Source organism: Protopterus annectens, chromosome 3.part1, assembly GCF_019279795.1.
Source record: "Protopterus annectens isolate FY-2018-M chromosome 3.part1, PAN1.0, whole genome shotgun sequence".
NCBI classification, from domain to species: domain Eukaryota; kingdom Metazoa; phylum Chordata; order Ceratodontiformes; family Protopteridae; genus Protopterus; species Protopterus annectens.
Genome location: NC_056732.1, coordinates 1,564,377,640 through 1,564,398,212, shown reverse-complemented (window position 1 = coordinate 1,564,398,212; position 20,573 = coordinate 1,564,377,640). Strand labels below are relative to the sequence as shown.

Below are 20,573 nucleotides of genomic sequence, written 5' to 3'. Positions count from 1 at the left end.
AACTGAGTACAGCTGGAGTTTCTTGAGTCGGGCTGCATAGGGCATCTGTTTGAGGCCAGTAATCCTCTTGGTGAGGTACTTTTGTGGCCTTTCCAGCTGTTGCAGGTGTCTTGTAAGGTACATCCCAAATGGGGCATTGTATTCTATGGTGGGTCTAATGAGTGATGAGTAGAGAGGCACAATAACCTCTTTTGTTCTAGATGCGAACCCTTTTGTGATTAGGTGGGCCACATAGAAGGATTTTCTAACCACCTTGGCAATATGATTATAAAAGGAGAGATTACTATCTGCTTGGGTCCCCAGATCCCTTATTACATTTTCTGTATTTAGGGGACTACCACCTATGTGGTAGTTCATGGGTATTTTGTTTTTTCCTAAGGGGATGACCATGCACTTTTTGGCATTTAGCTTGAGGCCAAGGTTTTGACACCAGGTATCCGTCTCAGTGAGACCATCTGAAGGGTGTCTGTATCAGCCGGAGAATCAGTTATGGCCCCTAGTTTGCAGTCGTCTGCGAACTTGGTCAGCCATAGTCCTCCTATGCTTGCCTGTACCTCTGAGAAGTATATACCGAACAGGAGGGGTCCTAGGACTGAGCCCTGGGGGATGCCACTTGTAACCAGCTTAGAGTCAGACGTAGAGCCTGCAGCTCTCACCATGTGGATTCTATCCATGAGCCAGTTGGCAACCCATCTTGTGACGTAGGGGTTTATATTCAAGCTGGTGAGCTTGTCTATAATACTAGAATGGGGAATGGTGTCGAAAGCCTTTGCGAGGTCTAGGTCGGCTGTGTGGATCTCCTTTCCCTTGTCTAATGCCTTGGTAATCATCTCAAAGTCCACCAGGTTTAGGAAGCATGATCTGCTCTTAACAAAACCAAACTGGGTAGGGTCCAAGGTTTGGAGGTTCCCAGTCTCTCTGTTAATGAGTTCCATGATGATGCATTCCATAGTCTTAAAGAATAGGCTAGTCAGGCTTATAGGGAGATAGTTCCCGGGGTCCGTTGCGGCTCCACCTTTGTGGAGCAGGATAACTGTTGCTGTGCGCATCTGTATGGGTACGTAGCCTGTAGAGAGCCTGAGTGTGAACAGTGTGTTTAGGTGATGAGTTAGTTCATTTTGGAGCTCTTGTAAGACACAGCCTGGGACCCCAACTGGTCCCGTTGAAGCTGTGTTTTTGGCTTTGGATAGGGCTGTTTTAACCTGTGCATCGGTGATTGACAGGGCCCTACATTCTTCTGGTATGCTTTTGGGCCCTTTAGGGGGTGAGAGGGGGTGAAGTTTGCACTAAACCTGTCTGCCAGAATGTTTGCAATATCAGTCGGTTCAGTATGTTTTGTGCCATTCTGCACTAACTCAGAGCAGATCTGAGAGTTTCCACTTAGGTTCTTGACATAGCTAAAGAACACTTTGTGGTTATCTTTGGAGTCATTGGCAATTTTTCTTTCGAAGCTAGCCTTGGATGATTTAATGAGGGATCGTAGTTTGTTGCTGATACTGATCAGGGATGTCTATCCTTCTTGGGAATTTACTCTTTTCTGTACTAGTTTCCTCCTTCTGTTGTATAGCTTGCTTATGGCAGGGGTCCACCAGACTGGTTTACTTTTCTTTGAGGAGTGAGTCTTGGTTTTACTTGGGATAGCACTATCCATGCATTCCTGTAGATTCTCATAGAGTGCCTTTGTAAAGTTTTCAGCAGCTTGGACAGCATTGTCCTTTAGCATGGGGGCTGTGAACCTTTCCACCTCGGTCTTAAGTAACGTGGTTTGCTTTTGAAAAGTTTTTCATGGTGGTTTCCTTGATTGGGGTTGGGGGCGGAATGTGGATATCCAGAGTGATTAGTCTATGGTCTGATCCAACCAGCGAGGGGTTGACCTCCAATGTGGAACACCGGTCGCCCATGTTGGTGATGACCAGGTCCAGTATGTTGTTCCCTCTGGTGGGGGTGTTGACCAGTTGATCCAGGGCATTCGAGTTTATAACTTCTAGGAAGCATTGGGCAAGGGAGTTAGTACTTGAGTAGTTCTCCCAGTTTATGTTTGGGTAATTGAAATCACCCAGTATTAAGGTGTTTGGTAGGACCTTCATATTTCCCAGTGTCTCCAGAAATGTGGAATGGGGGTCCTGGGCCATGGTGGGTGATCTGTAGCAAGCTGTAATTTGGATTGCAGTTTTGCCCATTGTTAGTTGCACATGGATGATCTCTGATGCATTGTGCTGTGCCACTAACCTGGAGGTGTGGGTATCCTTGATGAATATGGATACACCCCCGCCTTTTGTGTTTCGGTCCTGGTTCTGTGGCCGAAAGGTATGGTATGAGTTATAGCCTAGTAGTGCTGGGTGCTCTCAGGAGCCTTAAACCAGGTTTCTGTTACTGCACATATGTCGATGTTCTCCATACTGAGGAGTGCCTCGAGTGCGTGTATTTTGAGGTTTAGACTTCTGGCGTTGAGTAGCATTACCCTCAGTTTTTGGTTGCTTGTGCTATTTATGGTGGTTGGTTTGTCTTTTGAGCCTTGCCTAAAAAAGACACTATGGGGGCGGCAAGAGCCTTGGCCAGGATTCGAAAGCCTAAGGGTGACAGGTGCAAGCCATCTCTTGCGAAGCAACGTGGCTTGTCGAGCATGTCATCCCAGGTGGACAGATACTGGATCCCCTTTGAATGACACCAGAAACTTAGCCAGTTGTTGAAATTCTATGGCATCATTCTTGGTGAGGGCAGGATGCTACTCAGGGTCAAGGTCATACCGGCCTGGGCTACATGATCAGAGAGCTCTTCTATGTCTCTTTTCATGTAGTCCAGGGAGGTATGTCTCAGGTCATTTACACCAACATAGACGACAGAGTTGTATTTGTACTTGTTCTGGAGTGACCTGAGTGCTTGTGTTATGTGGCGGATCCTGTCACCTGACAGGCAGTTAACTGTAAACTTCTCCTTGTCCAGCCTAGTTAGGGGGACATCAGCATGCCTGACTATAGCGTCGCCTATTACTAGTGTGTTGGGTATGTTATTTTGCGTTAAGGGCTATGATTGCGTGGCACACTGATTATGTGAAGTATGTGTTTCATAGTTGGTGATGGGGTGTGAAGGTTGCTTGGATGTCTGCTTTCGAGGTCTCTGTTGCTTTTGCAGATTTTAATTTAGAGCCTCCGAGAATGTTTTCATGTATTCATGTGTGTTATTTGCCGGTGTTGGTTTATTAGGTCTATGTGAGACTGGTGGTGTGTTGCAAGTATTATCCTTCTCCTCTAGACTGTCTGATCTAGTCTTGGGTTGAGAGAGCTTAGCCTCCAGTTTGGCTGTATAATTGCATCTCTCGCATATATTAGTGTTTGGTGGTAGGAGGAGAGGGTTGTCTGTGTACATGAGGCAGTTGTAACATTGCCTCAAAATGGCCAGATTCACCAGTTGGACTGGAGAGTTTGTGTACATGAGGCAGTTGTAACATTGCCTCAAAATGCCCAGATTCACCAGTTGGACTGGAGAGTTCACTGGAAACTGCCCTTTGGACATGCCTGAATAGGTAGAGTAAGCTGTTTTTCCGATTGGCTGGTGGGGACGAATAGAGAGCCTTGTCCTTCTGGACAGTATAGGGGGGGGTCTAGTGCTAGGGTTAATTAGTGCTTGCTATGAGTTTTAAGCAAGTGCTTGACTGTGAAATAAATGGTCTGAGTGCTAAAGTTAAAGGTTTGTCTAGTTCCAAGGGAAAAATTGAAGAGCAGATTTCATGGAGCCGAGAATAGTTTAACTCTAGCTAAATGGTGCTGCCCGGTGCACAAAATCGCACAAATGCGGTTTTTATAGCAGGGAAGTGAAAGAGATAGAAATTAGACCAAAATGGCTGATAAAACTACTAAATTCTGACCTGAAACCACTCCTCCAGGGACAGATAGGCTGCTCAAAGCTCCCCTCTCTCACAGGTGAACAGAGAAACTTCCTTCTATCCAAGTAAGATATGGGCAACACAGAAACTTGTAACTCAGCCCTGGATTCAGCAATGACCCGAAAACTGGACTATACTAGTTCAGAAAGGTGGGTAACAAGTATATATATCTTTTCAGAAAACAGAGTAGATACAATCAAAACAACACTTTAAATGCACAGAAAAGGCGATCACACTTTAGTGTGTAGCGTACAACAGTTAAACAGATTATTTAAACACAAAAATGACTTAAATCAAGTGCAGGCAGCAAATAAGTACAATATGTAGCAAGAACAAACTTTTTAAATCACAGATTCGCTAAAAAAAACTGGCGTTTTAGGCGGAATTAGTTAAGACAGCAAGAAAAGCAGAAGAGTGATACTTAATCACTCCAAAGTCACTCTTTTGTCTCTCTGCTGCTGTAGACTCTGCAGAACACCTGGAAGGCACTTGCTGAGCTGAATACAAGCGTAAAAACTGCGCAAATGAGGTTTTTATAGCTGGGAAGTGAAAGAGATAGAAATTAGCCCAAAATGGCCAATAAACAAACCACTCCTCCAAGGACCCCTCCAGGGACAGATAGGCTGCTCAAAGCTCCCCTCTCTCACAGGTGAACAGAGAAACTTCCTTCTATCCAAGTAAGGTATGGCAACAGAGAAACTTGTAACACAGCCCTGGATTCAGCAATAACCTGAAAACTGGACTATACTAGTTCAGAAAGGTGAGAAACAAGTATAGATATATATATATATATATATATATATATATATATATATATATATATATATATATATATATATATCCCCCCCCCAGAAAATAGAGCAGATACAATCAAAACAACACTTTACCCAATTAATCAGTTAAAAAGCTTAAAACTGAGCCCTGTTCCAGCAGTCTTCAATCAGACAGGTTCTAACTGCACAGTCCTGCCACTAGGGTACAGAGAAACCTTCTCCAAAAAAGATGGCCTGGATCAGTGCACAAGTTATACAAACAAAGCTAGAGCCAGCCTGCCTGAATCTAGTCTATGCTACAGCAAACAAGGTGTACTGATTTCAGAAAGAAACCATTCAAGTAAGCATGCGCAATAAGCCTTTAACCTAGAGACTGCCCATGCTATGGAATAGACTTCCCATACATGTCAAGCAAAGCACTACACTGGTCGTCTTCAAGAGAAATATTGAAGAGTGGATGGGAAATAGAAAATTCACCACAGGGATCACTCCAGTGGCTTTACTCGACAGAAGCACTGAGAACTAAGGTCAGGTGGCACGATGCCAGGGTAATATTATGGGCTAGGCTTATAAAGGCTCCAGGGCCATTAGCCTAGTACACATCTGTGAACCTATGAACCTATGTCAGCAGCAGTTCTGTTAGTCCTTCTAGCAAGGCTATTCATGCAGATTCTTCAATAGACATTGGCAGTACAATGGTCCATTCTCTATCTGCCAGTATCCAGTCCCATCAGCATGATTCCAATTTGCAAACGGCATATTAGGTGGTGGATTCAGGCAGACCATTTTTAAACCCCCCTCCAATAGCCACAGTGACCACTGATGCTTCCCAGTTTGGGTGGGGGGGTCATTACAATGGGAAGATGGTCCAAAGCACATGGTCCTCCATCAAGACCAGGTTGCATATCAATGTCCTAGAGATGAGAGAAGTTTGAACATTGCAAGTCTTTCAGGAAGCTCTTCCCTTGGGGACTATTACAATTCACATGGACAACATCTGTTGTCTAGTACAGCAACAAACAAGGAGGAACCCGTTTGTACCCCTTGTGCAGGGAGGCCATGAGAGTGTGGGAATGGGTGATATCTTTAGACTGCCTTCTAGTTGCACAACCTTGCTGCAACCTTTTTGCATCTCCCCTCAACAACAAATGTGATACGTTCTTCGCTCTGATCCCCCTCCAGGGGAGTCCCTAAGGGATGCACTGGTCCACGATTGGCCCCTGTGTCTCCTGTATGCTTATCCCCCTCTCCCACTCATCCCGAAGTTTCTTCAGAAGGCAAGCAGGCTGAAGAGCTCAGTCATCCTCATTGCCTCCTTCTGGCTTCGTCAGGTTTGGTTCCCCTTCCTCTGGTCTCATCTGAAATATCCTCCATGGATACTGGACCCAAGACAGGAACTCCTCTCTCACCCATCAGGGATGCAGCAACCAAAGTTTCATGCCATAAGGCTGACCACTTGGTTTCTCCATTTCCAGCCCTAGCAAGACAGTCCAGGCTTGCTTTCCTGATCTGTGAAATACTTCTAGCCTCGCAAAAAGCTTCTGCATGGAAAAGGTTCACCATTTGGGATACAGATAGGAATACTGATCCCTTCTCAGCACCAGTCTCAGATATTCTGCTATTTCTTAGTACCTTATTTAAGGAAGGAGTTACCTTCTCTACCATCAAGCTTCAGTTAGCTGCTGTTTCTAATTTTCATGCTGCTAGTCAGTCTTGTTCCCTGTCCACCTTCAGACTATATAACTCCTTTATGAAAGGTATTTTCTTGTTGAGGCCTCCCATCAAGGACCCCTCCCCTCCTTGGGATCTCACTGTTGTGCTGCAGGCTTTGATTCAGAGACCCTTCGAACCAGTTGCAACATGAAGTTTTTGTCATCAACTATGTTTCTATCTGCACAGAACAAATAACACAGGAAGTCTAACCAACTGTTTGTAGCCTTCTCGGCTAACAAAGTAGGCCAAGTGGTTTCCAAGATTACCTTAGCAAAATAGATAACCAATTGTATCTCTTTCGTTTAATCACAAAAGGGCCTAGAATTACCACGACCTCATAGGGCACATTCCACTAGGGCTATGGCTACTTCTTCCACCTTCTCATCTAGATCCTTCGTTGATGATATTTGTGCAGCCGTGACATGGTCTAACAGTCACACCTTTGTGGCACTATACAAGTTAGATATCATTTCTAGGAGCAGGGCTTCCTTTGGCTCGATGGTGCCTTGGCATATCCTTCCATGAGGGCCACCCAGGAAATACGTACGGCAGACTCTGACCGTATCTTGAGGTGGAACGAAGAAGACAACATCAGATTAAAATGTTATGTCTTACCATAGCTTGGCATCTGTGTTGTCTATGTTCATTGCTCCTCAACTTTCCCACCCAGCCATCCCCCTGCCTCAGTCTTCTAGAGGATTGTGGAACATGATGGGATGCATAGGTCCCATGTCTGAGCCTTATCTGCCATTCTTTGCTCTCCGAGTGTTGGATATATGGAGTCAGCAAACTCAATCTGAGGTGCTTGGGTGGGTGTAGTGCATTATGGGTAAGAGGGAGGAGTTCAAGAGCTAGATCCAAGTCTGGAGAATGGGGCCGAACCGGATCCAAGGATCTTTAAAATTTTTCACACTTTGCTCACACTGCCATCCAGTCATCAACTACCTCCCAGCAAGTCAGCCCATGAGTTCCCCATCACTTGAGTGAGGGTATACTGGTAGGGGTCATCACTGAGGCAACCATTAGGGGCGAGTCATGTTTTTTATGCCTTGCCTCTTGTGCATACCTGTCCGTGCTGAGGAACATGGGATGTCTAATAGAGTGAACGCTCTTGGCAGTCCCTCACTTCTGCAAGGGACATAAAGCAGCTGGCTATCCTTCCCATCAAGCTTAGTACATGGGAGGTTATTTCTTTGGACTTCAGTTGATAAACTAACCTCCCTGTGTGCTCCCTTTGAACATGCAACCCTTCTCCTCTCAAGTAGAACCAAGCAGGCTATACCCCTTCACTCCTTCCCATGCCTGCTTCATTCCTTCACTAATGCAGTCTTTAATTGAACCCCAGTCACCTGGGTCACATTCGGGGCTCCTCTTCACTCTATGCTATGGAACCAGCCTTTAGATTTTGAAACAAATAGAAGGTAAACATACCAGGATGTTCATGAGAGACATCCATTCTGAAATTAAACTACAGTTTGTGCAGTATGTAGTTATCCACTGACTTCAAATACAGAAGTGTGTGTGTGTGTGTGTGTGGGGGGGGAGTGGGGGGTTGAAAGACTTTCTGTTTGTACCAGAGTACTTGATGGTCATTTGGTTTTATTTTCTTTGATTGCTCTTTTCCATCATTTCATGGCAATATGATTCTTATCATAGCCGAAACTCTCAGAACCCTTATACATCAAGTTGATTTTTAGATAGCTTAATTTAAAGATTATTTGTATTTCTTGTTTTAATTATACATTGGATGCACTTTCATGTGAGCAACTATTCTAGCATATTCATCTAATGCAGGTGTGAGCATCCATAATGCGTATGCTTCTACCTTTCTGCTACAGTTTTCTCCTTTGTCCTATAAACCACCTATTGTTCTTTGGTTTCACTTGACTATTTCCTCAACCATTTCCAGTTTTTCAATATGTTGTGTCTCATAATACTCATTCATATTAGAAGCTGCACTAATCCTAATGTGTCATTTCTCTGCCATTCCAGTGTTTGCTCTGGTGGTCAGTGGCAATGCTCGCAAGACCGATGTGCAGCAGAGTGCTCCATACTGGGAGATGCACATTACATCACCTTTGACAAGAAGAGGTACTCCTTCCTGGGGGACTGTGACTACATTTTGGTGCAGGTTAGTGAGCATAATTTCAAACTGCTTAACTGTTGTAGCTGGTTTCAGATATTAATCGTGATTCTTCATAGTATGTTTCTTTTTGTCTTTGCAAGATAAACATTTTTACATTTCTGAGTTCAAAGCTGGAAAGGCACTAATTTAAGAATGCCAAAGTCTGGCAGTTATCTTAGAGGGTTAAGACTTTGAGCTGTTAACAAGGTGCATCCTGTGGTATGGAATTGTTTTCTCTCAGCCTTTATTTGCCTACTGTGTGACCTAGAGCTAGCCCCTTAACCAGGCATTGCTTTGGGAAATTGGAAAATTGAGCAATGCTCCTCAGTGGTCTCCGGGGCCATATGCCTAGTAAGTTCCTATACCTTATAAAGACATAATCTGCTTTGACTACTATACATACTCATATTTACTACTAAGTAGCATATTTTGCAAAGATTTTTTTAAGAACCACAGAAATCTTTAAATATAATATCGTCACCAAAAGTCACACAAAACTCCTAAACGTTTAGCTTAACCAGAATATGTTCTTATAACTAGAACTGTTTAGTAACAACTAGTGGGTTTAATTTCAGAACATAACTGCTATATGTGGTACTGTACGTGATAGCTTTTATGAATGCTTTTGTTTCTCTGGTTGTTCAGAAATGTTTAACACCACTATCTAATCCTACCAGGGTCTCTCTCTGTCTCCTGTCTCACTGTTCACTAAAATCAAATTTTCACAAAGCTTTTTTTTTTAACTATCTCTATAACAACAAAGGCTATCAGCACAACTTAAAAAGTTCTTACCATAAGTGTTTGTACTATAGTGACTAATTATGCCTTCAAAGGATCTTCATGCAAGGAGGCTCACCCATTTCTTAATTTAGTTTGAGTTGATATATTTGCTTTGTTTTTGCATTTTTAAATAACAGACTGGTAAGTTAAAAACAGGATGATTTATAGAAGAGGAAGAGCAAGAGAAGTACAACACAAGATCCATTTCTGGAATATAACTTGTATTTTACATTTTTTAACAAATCTAACCAAGTAAATTACTACAGAGTAAGTATTGTTCTTGTCAAAATGTTGTTGTTACTTACAGTAGTTTGTACAGCAAATGGTTTACTATATACATATAATTATTAATTTGTCATATATATTATGTTAAGACGTACCAGGGCAGCCGCAGTGGTGCAGAGGTTAGCGTTGCTGCCTCACAGCAAGAGGTTCTCTGGTTCGATCCTCTGCTGGGGTGCCTTCTGTGCGGAGTCTGCATGTCTTCCCTGTGGTCGCATGGGTTTTCTCCGGGTGCTCTGGTTTCCTGCCACATCCCAAAGACATGCTGTAGGTGGATTGGACATTCTAAATTGGCCCTAGGTGTGAGTGTGTGCATGTGTGTGCCTTCTGTGGAAGGTTGGGCACCGGGCTGGCAACTCGACACTGTAAAACTCCACTGCCAATCATGTGCGGACAAGTGATCTGCTGTGGCAACTCCTAACAGGGAAAAATCTGAAAGAAGAAGAAGAAGATTATGTTAAGACATACTAGATAAAATATACATAAGATAATTACACCAGGATACCAGGGTTACTGGGGTACTGCGAGGTTTAAGGATTTATCCAGTTATGTATCCTGTCTAAATATAATCTGAATAATTTGTTCAAATGTGTAAATGATTGGGTGGCAAAGTGATGAAGAAGTTAACATTACTGTCCTACAGCTCTCATTACTCTGGGTTGATTCCTTGCTGGACCACCTAACATGTACATTCCATGTGTCCATAGGGACTTTTTTGAAACATTAGATCTGAAGTAGGAACTTCATTTGTCTGCAACCTGTGGGAATCGGATCCGATCTCGGATCCGAGCCGGCAACTTCTAACATAGCATAGATCCGAGCTCCTAGCTCCTCCCCCTTACCCATAATCCCCTGCCTGCCCTAACTGACCTCAGATTTAGTTTGCCGCTCTTCAAGCAACAGCTAGGTTCAGAGTTCTTGGCGTTTTGTGAGAAAAAAAGTTTTTATATTTTTTCTTCTGAGTGACTGGTTGTGTGTGTGATAGGTTTACCCTTTCTCTTTTTACATATCTAACTTACTTGTTTTATTTTAAGTATAATTCTCCCTCCCCCGCTGGTCGTAGCGTGTGTGTGTGACTGGATTAGGGGCCTAGTGAGTGTGCTTACTTCAATATGTCGGAGGCCCCTAAGGCAATTTTTTCGAAATGCACCGAGTGTGGTCACAAGCTTTCACCGGCTGATGGCCACACTCGGTGCGTTAGGTGCCTTGGGGTTGAACACCTCTCTTCGGGTTGCGCGATTTGCGTGGCGTTCAACCCCAGGGCACTCAAGGATCGAAGGTCGAAGCTAGTTCTGGCGGGTCTTCTACCCCCAGACTCTGCTTCGGCCTCCGGTGCTTCGGTGCCCGCTACCCCCCGGTAGCGGTCACCCCTGCCTCCCTTCCTCCGACCGGGACTCAACCTCCCGCTTCGGCTCCGGAGGATAGGGAGGCCAGGAAAGAGAAGCGGTGGGAGAAGCACCTTAAGCGGTGGGCCGAGGACTCTTCATCGGCCTCGCCCACCAAGAGGGCTTCCCCGTCCAAGTCTTCTCGATCTCCTCCTCCTCGGACCCGATCCCCTTGTTTCTCCCTGGGTCCCGAGGAGGAGGTGATCCGATCCCCGTCGAGGTCATCGAGGTGACACTCCTGGTCTGCCTCGGTGGCCTCGTCGAGGTCCACTTTTAGCATGTCTGATGCGGATATGGACCGGATGATGAGGAGATTCATCCAGGCCCAGATGCAGATGGGAGTGCTCTTGCCTCCCCCCCCCCTCTGGGGGGGAGCTCGACCCCTTTTTTCGCTCCTATAGCTCCTTCTCCGACCCGCATTCCGGGCTCGGAGCCAAGCCATGTTGGATCCGGGGGTAGGTCGGAGCCGACCGTGCTGGGCACGTCGGCTCCGACATTTCCCTCGAGTCTGTCGGATCCGACCTCTCGGAGCCGTGGGCCGAGCTTTGGATCCGAGGGATTCGGTGTGCTTTCAGCTCCATCCCGGTCGGAGCACACTGGTCCTTCGGATCCGACGTTCTCGGCGCCGGGTCTGATCCACGCTTCGGATCCGAGCGGGAGTCGGATCTCGGATCCTTCTGAGAGCGGCTCCCCCTCAGCTTTCGCTGCGGTGGAGAGGGCACTGTCGAGTGCTTCCAGGCCTCCGGTCCTGGCTTCGGCTCCCTCCTGCACTCCTTCTCATCTGATCCTGGCACCCCTCATCCAGACCTCTGGGCAGCCTGCCTCAGCGCCTTTAGGAGTTCCAGTGGAACAGGTTACAGCCCGTGAGGACTCCTCGGACAGCCCCCCCAAGGAGATTCCCCACAAGGCAAAGTGCAAAAGGAGGCACATAGACTCCCCTGAGAGTCTCACAGAAGATACGGACTTGGATGAAGGGGAAGGCTCCCCGAGATCACTCCCTGAGGATGTCTCCTTTGGAGACATCATGGAAATGCTCAAAATCAGAGGTGGGTGGTCTGCCCCCAAGGCTTCCTCTGACAAGTCCGTATTCCTTGAGGCGTTCGAGGCAGGACCATCTACCTCTTGGGTGTCCCCTCCACCCAACCCCCTGGTGGATCTCATATCCTCTAGGGCTTGGAAGGAACCGGTTACCGTAGAGCCGATCCCCAGACGCCCAGACAAAATTTTGAGCCCCCCTGCAGAGAGATCACATTGGAGCAGAGGTCCCCCTGTGGATGCCATGTTGGTGGCTGCAGCCACTAAGAAAGAGTTGGCTCAAGAGAGCCCCACGGTTCATCCTCCGAGCAAGGAGTCTCGCGCGATGGACCGTCTTGGGAAGCGGGCCTTCACTTCAGCGACCTTCTCTATGAGGGCCTTGAACTATATGGCACACGTTATTAGGATGCAGCGGGACCTAATTAAGGAATATGCTGCTTCTCCACCGGGGTCCATGTCGGAGGGAGACAAGGATTTGTACTTTTCCTGAATGGCCACCCTCCGCTCTATCTCTAATACCTCTATGCGGCTATTGTCTCATGCTACAGAGGGAGCCGCTAGAGCAGGCGGAGTCGGGCTTGTCATGAGGAGACAGGCCTGGCTCCGTCACTGTGACTTCTCGGAACCTTTTAAGGCGTCATTCGCGAATGCCCCTTTTGATGGTTCTGCACTGTTCGGCAAAACCGTTCGCAACACTCTTGTCCAGAGCGAGAAAGACGGGAAGACCTTGTCTGCCATCGGAGTCTGCTTCTCTGCGCCCCATAGGTCCTTTTCCATGAACCAAAAGGGTCAGAAGAAGATGTGGTTCCGAAAATCGCATCAGTCTCAGTCTGCTCAGGACAACCAGTCCTCTCGTGGCAGAGGAGGACAGGGAGGATGTCGCCCCAGAGGCAGAGGGGGTCCGAGGAATTTTGGGTCCAGAGAATCTTTCTCTGAGAGGCCCACGCAGAACCCCTGAGGGGTTTCCCGACTGCTCCACTCTGGAGGCAGTCGTGGGTGGCATTTTTCGAAGCACCTGGCAAAATGGGAGTCCATAACAACAGATCGCTGGGTGCTTCGCATTATATCCAGAGGTTACCTAATTCCCTTCATAGCCAACCCCAGAATCAGAAGCCTTCCCGACGTCCCACCCAGTCAAAAGAAGGCGGCCGCTGCAGAAATCCAGCAGCTTATACAAAAAAGAGCCATCCAGCCCGTCCCCCCAGATCAAGTCGGATCAGGGTTTTACTCCAGGTTCTTTCTGGTGCCAAAAAAGACGGGGGACTTGAGGTCCATCCTCGACCTCTCTTTCCTAAACCTGGTGGTACCCAAACAAAAGTTCCGAATGGTCACGTTGCAATCCGTTCTCCCCTTGTTGCGGGAGGACGACTGGATGTGCTCTATAGACCTCAAGGATGCGTACTATCACGTTCTAGTGGACAGGCGTTCCAGGAGGTTCCTCTGCTTCCGGCTGGGAGCCAGTCACTTTCAATTCAGGGTCCTCCCCTTCGGTCTCACCTCAGCCACCAGGGTGTTCACCAAGGTTCTAGCGGTAGTAGCGGCCCACCTGAGACTCCAGGGAATTCAGGTCTTTCCATACCTGGACGACTGGCTCCTCACAGCCCCAACAAGGCATCTACTTTGCTCAGGCAGGAACTATTTTCTCAGTCTGGCTCCTCTATTAGGATTAACCATCAACATGACCAAATCCTCTCTCACCCCTACACAGATACTAGATTTTATAGGGGCTAGACTGGATTCCAGACAGATGCTTGCGTTCCTGACTCCGGATCGACTTCGGAACCTGATGTTACACGTGCAGGCCATTCTTCATCTGCAAACTCCTTCGGCGGAATTGATTCTGAGGGCCCTAGGATCTATGGCGGCTGCAATCCCTCTGCTACCATTGGCCCGGCTGAACATGAGGATTCTACAGTGGACCCTCCAGGTACAATGGTCCCTGTCTTGCAACCGTCTGTCTCACCCCGTTTCCTTAAGCAAGGTTTGCAGAAAATCGCTCCTGTGGTGGCTCCAGTCTCCCAACCTCCACACGGGCCGTCCCTTCTCACTACCTCCACCAGTCGACACAGTGACCACGGACGCTTCTCGCATGGGGTGGGGGGGGGCATTTTTCAGGCAGAACAGTCCAAGGCACTTGGAACGACGTAGAGACCTCTTTGTATATCAACGTCCTAGAGATGAGAGCGGTGCTTTTGACGTTGCAAGCACTACACAACTCTCTTCCGGTAGGGACAATTGCGGTACAGACAGACAACATGTCGGTAGTCTGGTACATCAACAAACAGGGGGGAACCAGGTCTTACCCCCTTTGCCGCAAGGCCATGAGAGTGTGGGAATGGGCGATTTCCACCAACCGCTTTCTCATAGCAACGCACATTCCGGGACGGTCCAACATTTTAGCGGACAGGCTCAGTCGTACTATCCTGACTCCTTACGAGTGGTCTCTCAACCACCGAGTGGCAGAGCAAGTATTTGCCCGATGGGGGCGACCTTGTTGCGATCTTTTTGCCTCTCCTTCAAACACGAAATGCAACGATTACGGCTCTGATCCCCTCCGGGAAGTCCCCAGAGACTCTCTAGTTCATGCTTGGCCTCCCGGTCTGCTTTATGCTTACCCTCCTCTACCCCTGATGTTGAAATTGTTACAGAAAGCCAGGCAGCTGGGGAGCAGAATGATCCTCATTGCCCCATTCTGGCCTCGTCAGACGTGGTTCCCTTACCTATGGTCTCACCTAGTGTATCCACCATGGATTCTGGATCCCATTCCGGATCTCATCTCGCATCCTCTCGGTCTTCCAACTCCGAACCTGGTCAACCTCAAGCTGACGGCTTGGTTGCTCCAGTTCCACTCCTCATAAGGACTCCCGGGATCTCATCACCGGTTAAAGCCATTCTTGTAGCAGCTCATAAGCCTTCCACCAGGAAGGTTTATCGGAGTAAGTGGAAACGCTTCACCATTTGGGCAAAACACCATCGTTTAGACCCGTTCACAGCCCCGATATCATAGATTCTAGAATTTCTAACCTCTCTCTTTCACCAGGGGGCTAGTTCTTCCACAGTCAAGGTACAGCTGGCAGCAATCTCATACTATCATGTGGGGCAAGAGTCTGGTCCTATTATCACTTCCAAACTGTGTAAGACCTTTCTCAAGGGTACCTTCCTCCTTAGACCTCCAGTTAAAGAGGTGGTACCTCCATGGGATTTATCCTTAGTCTTGCAGTCCTTGACTGGTCCCCCATTCGAACCGGCTGCCACGGTTGATCTCAAATTTCTCTCTTGGAAGACAGCCTTTTTGGTGGCCATAACTTCAGCCAAAAGGGTATCGGAATTGCAAGCCCTTTGCGTCAAACCACCATATTTGGTTTTTCACCCGGATAGGGTTTACCTCAGAATCAACCCGTCCTTTCTACCTAAGGTATCTTCAGAAGCGAACATCAATCAATCCATCAATCTCCCAGTGTTTTTCCCCAACTTTCATAACAAAGGAGAGTACAAGCTTCATTCCTTGGACGTACACAGACAATTACGTTTTTATATCCACAGAACTGCTGGTCATAGGCAATCCGATCAGTTGTTTATCTCCTTTGCCAAAAGTAATTTCGGAAAATCAGTTTCTAAGGTTTCTCTCTCTAGATGGATCTCGAGCTGTATTCTGTTAGCATATCAGAGTTCGGGAAGGCCTGCACCTCAAGGAGTCCGTGCTCATTCTACTAGGGCCGTTGCCACTTCTGCAGCCTTTCAGGCTAGGGTTCCACTGGATGACATTTGTTCCGCAGCCACTTGGGCTTCATCTCACACCTTTATCAGCCATTATAAAATAGATGTTATTTCCCGAGGTAGAGCGTCCTTTGGCTCTGCGGTGCTCGAATATCCTTCCATGAAGGCCACCCAAGACTTAGGTAGCTGGGGACTCTGTCCCACAGGTTGCTGACAAATGAAGTTCCTACTTCAGATTAAGAAGTTATGTACTCACCATAACGTTCCATCTGAGTAGGTATCTTCATTTGTCTGCAACCATCCCCCCCTCCTTCCCCCTGACCGATTGGATCGCTCTTATGTTATTAGCATATGTTCCCATTGGGACACCTGTTATCTGTTGTGCTATGGGGCAAACTTGATCTGAGGTCAGTTAGGGCAGGCAGGGGATTATGGGTAAGGGGGAGGAGCTAGGAGCTCGGATCTATGCTATGTCAGAAGTTGCCGGCTCGGATCCGAGATCGGATCCGTATCCCACAGGTTGCAGACAAATGAAGATACCTACTCAGATGGAACGTTATGGTGAGTACATAACTTCTTATTTCGTTACACATATGAGGACATTTTGATAGTGAAACTCCAAGCTGCCCACATGTGTGTGTGTGTGTGTGTGTGTTTGCACACATGCACACAAGCTCATGCATCACCGTGCATGGTGCAATAGTGTGCACATATCCTGGAATGGCGTGGTGTTCCATCACAGACTGAACCTCTGCTGTACAAGTTTTGCTTGCAGGGGCAGGCCATGGCTCCCATGTGGCTAAACAGGGTAAAGTGGGTAACATAAAGTTGAATGACTGGATTAGTCTAAATCACTGTATCATTTAAGAACTTTAACTAAGATCTCCATTTACTAAAAGATGAAGCCTTTAATTTTTGTTTTGTAAATAATTCAATCAGGCTGTTCTTTTTGAAGTTAATCTAAACCTAATATACTGAGGATCAGCTGATTAACATAATTGATACTTCTTTTTTTGATTATAGTGTGAAAACATACCTGTATATGCATTTCCTTCCAAAGAAGCCCAAAATATGTTACTTGGGGAACATCTGATGATGATGTTGCAGTATGTAAACATGCTTCCCAGGCAGTCTGAGACAACATTAGAAAGTTCAAAAAGTAATGAAATAAAACACATTTTAACTAAGCTTTTTGCTGCAGTGTGTAGTTGAAAAACAGTAGAATAATATTCCATGATTCATCCTGGATGGAAAGCTATAAGGGAAATAAGCAATGTGAAAAAATGGAATCTGTTGTGTTCTTTGAAATTCACTATGGTAGGCAGTGAAAATGTACCAGAGAACTTGGAAATTACGTCAGCAAATAACTGAGATAGAATAATTATACCAAAGCTTTGGGAAGACCCCAAACATGCTTTTTGTAGTGATATAAATAAAGTAAGCTCATAATTTGCTGATTGTAGAGCAATTGCTAAGGAGCAAGAGGTGGAGATGGTGGAGACCAGTTTATTTGTTGACAGACAGTGCTGCAAAACTATGGAAAGAAAATACTGATGTACAAGACGTATGACCTTTGTTGTTAAAGTTGGAAATTTTAAAGTGGATACAAACTGAATGGAAGACAGAGCCTTTAGCAAAATTACTAAAGTAAGTGGAGTTTCAAAAATAAAGAAGTGCAAGATTGTTATATGTGCAAGAAAAGTTGAAGGATTGGGCTTGTTTACATGTTGCTCAAATAAATACTAAGAGGGCTCATAGACTTTTTATACTGGGCATCAAGAGAAACAACGTCTGAAGTATATTTTAGTAAAATCTGAGACTTATATTTGCTGTTGCTGTTGCTGTGGAGGCAAGGAAAGTCACACAAAGCTGGAAAAGAATAACTGCTTTTCAGCGATGGCTATTATTCAGGAAAGAGCAAGGGCAGATTCAGTTGTAGCGACACAATGTAGAATGAAAAATGTCTCAATATAGACTGTATTACCAGACACTGTTTTTTCTTTCCAAATGAATTTAAGACATTTACTGAACAGGACCAGTCATAGGTGAACTGGCACCCTGGGTGAAGGGCTCCACTGGCCGCCCCAACTACCTATTGCCCCCTCAAGTACATCATCCTGTGCCCCCCCCCCCACCAGTCTACGCATACTCTCCAGATTACTTTCCTTCTTCCTTTTCTAATGGTTTCTTTTACATTTCAGTTTTTCCTGCATTTATTCATTCATTTGCACATTCTAACTAAGCAGGACTGTGTTCTGAAAGCTGTGGAAGAAACAACTGACTAAGCCAGACTCTAATTGCAAGACCCCCGGAAACCATAGGAGTTCTAGGTTCTCTGAGTTACATTTCACATTTTACAAATAACATTTTCATCCAATAATGGCCTGAACATAACTCATGATTAAGGAAAGAAATTCAGTCTTGATCTTTTCCTGCATCCTTTCAACACACCCCAACTAACCATGACTACATTGCAATACCTGTGGTGAAAATAACTGCATTATGCCAGGGGTGTGAGAGCTACTACATCTCCATAATGGAGTTCTAGATGCTCTAAGTTGCATTTTAGAATTCTTTTAAATGACCTTTTATTCAAAAATGGCTTGAAAGAAAATCATGATTAAGGAAAGGAATTCCGTCTTATTCTTCAACCTTGCTTTTCCCTTGCTTACTTTCAACACACTCAAACCAACCAAGAGCACTTTATAGTAAGTAAATTAAGGTGGGGGCTCTGGGGGCCAGTAGGCACCCAGACGTGTAGTGGTTATGGAAGTTCTGAGGTGCATTTTAAAGCTTTTTCCAACCTTTTGATCCATTGATGGCCTGAACAAAAATCATATGTAAAGAGTGAAATTCAATCTAACTTTTTAAAATTTCAACGAAGAAATACATTGTATCCAAGGCTTAATGCTCAAAGCTGACTTTGTAGCAAAGTTTTGAAAGTAGCAGCTCACAATAAACTGAGAAGACAAATGTTTATGCAGATACATAAATCCTGTCCTGGGAATAGTATCAGATTCTACCTTACTTCCAAAATATGTAGTCACTTTCTGTGTATCCTCCTCTGGTGTTAAATTGGGATGAACTTTAAAGCACAAATGGCCACAGTCATATTTCAAGTTGCTGCTGTCATGTATGTATACAGCATTCTTTTTCAGACCTACCCCCAAAAGGTAGCCACCTTATGTTTACCCCTCTACTGTTAGATTGGGACAAAACTGAAAAAAAGAAATAGAACATATTTGTTATCAGGCACATATAAACAGCATGCTTCTTTACCCTCCCCTAAAAGACATCCACCTGTATATGCATCTGATATTTGATTGTGAGGAAAGTAAAAAAAAAATAATGATGATTACAGCTTGTTACTTCTTGACAGTGCACTCCTTCTGTTCAAGTTATATTGACTCTGAAGTTTGTGAGGAGCGTTAAAGAAATAATTACCACATTTCCTCAGTCCAACATAATATATAGTGACCGCTGAGGTTTGGGAGAAAAATTAAAGAAATATTGTCATCATCCCCAGCCTTCCACAAAAGCTACAGTGACCTTCTCTGCACACTTCTGAGCAGGGCTTGTTTGAGGTAACTTCGGGTTAAGGGCAGAGGTGACTACTAAGCACATGTTAAGATTCACTTATACAGCGTTGGTGTGTGAGCTTCACCAGGCTATGAGAAGCTATGAACACCTGGGTATTTAGTGATGCATTTTAGTCTTTATTTTTTGAGAGATGACAGTTTAAACTAAGCAAGTGACAAGGGGGTCAGTGGCTTCCATCCAGACAGTCCCTATCAAGCAATTATAACCATTTCTGTGTTCAGTGCAGATGTCCAGTTGTGATAAAAGCGGATGGCTGTGTAATGTATACTACATTTTCTCTAAATAAATAGATGTGAAGTTGTTCGATCTCGCCTTTTGTTCTTACACATGGGTTCGGAGCCGATCCCTCTGCTCTGAGTCGGCCACATTCCAAGCTCTGCATCTAAGAGAAGCTCGAGGCACAGTTCCTATCCCATGATCCTCTCCTGCTAACCCTCATATCTAGTTTGATGCTGCAACAGGTCTCATCGTTGAGTGAGAGCTTGGGCCAGTATCCTTTTATCTATATTAAAAATTTCTATATATTTCTAAAAAGTTAAAAATAATTAGAGATTTTTCTTAGTATTAGTTAGTAGTAGTATGTTTGTGCATGTGTTGTTTTAAAATAGTGTTTAAAATGGTGTTTAAGAATTTGTGGGAGCGGCTGCTCCTAGGCCTTAGGCCAATATCTTTCTGTCAGGGCTCTGTCAGATTTTTCTGTGTGAAGTACCTTTTTTCCTAGTTAACATCTTGTTGTAAATTTTTACCTGTGTGTTTAGTCAGGTTAGTTATTGTATGTGTGTATGTATATATATATATATATATATATATATATATATATATATAGTTACATACATAATAGTATTACATACTGTATTTTTCTATTCAGAATATGTCAGAGAAAGCCAAGTCTGGTTTTAAACATTGCCAGTGTGGACAGAAAATGTCCATAACAGACAACCACGTTTCCTGCGTCTACTGTCTAGGCCCTCTCCATCTTCAGGAGGACTGCTCCATCTGCCACTTGTTTAGTGGCAGAGTGATGATGGAAAGACGCAGGAAACTGATTGAGAGGGGTCTCACGAAGCCGGAGTTTCAGGAGGCATTAGAGAAGGCAGTCCAGTCATCAAAGTCTTTGAAGGGTCGAAGTCTTCGAAGATATTGAAGCCCAGGTCATCGGCTCCGAGTACCTCTGTTAAGATTCAGTCGCTGGCTCCACAGACCTAGGAGCCGAGCACCGAGCTGCTGCCTCGGGGCAAGGTCCAGGTCTTGGAGCCAGTGTCAGAGGTGCTCCCTTTATC

The 20,573-nt window shown here is 45.3% G+C and overlaps 1 protein-coding gene across 1 annotated transcript in view; it reads left to right on the top strand.

The window, feature by feature from the left end:
- The window catches only part of LOC122797804 (SCO-spondin-like), a 4,708,783-nt gene that overhangs the window by 397,399 nt on the left and 4,290,811 nt on the right, over window positions 1-20,573 (top strand). Inside the window, exon 14 of the mRNA XM_044066325.1 lies at window positions 8,362-8,500. Coding sequence (XP_043922260.1) covers window positions 8,362-8,500 — 139 coding nt within the window. The remainder of the gene's footprint in view (window positions 1-8,361; window positions 8,501-20,573) is intronic.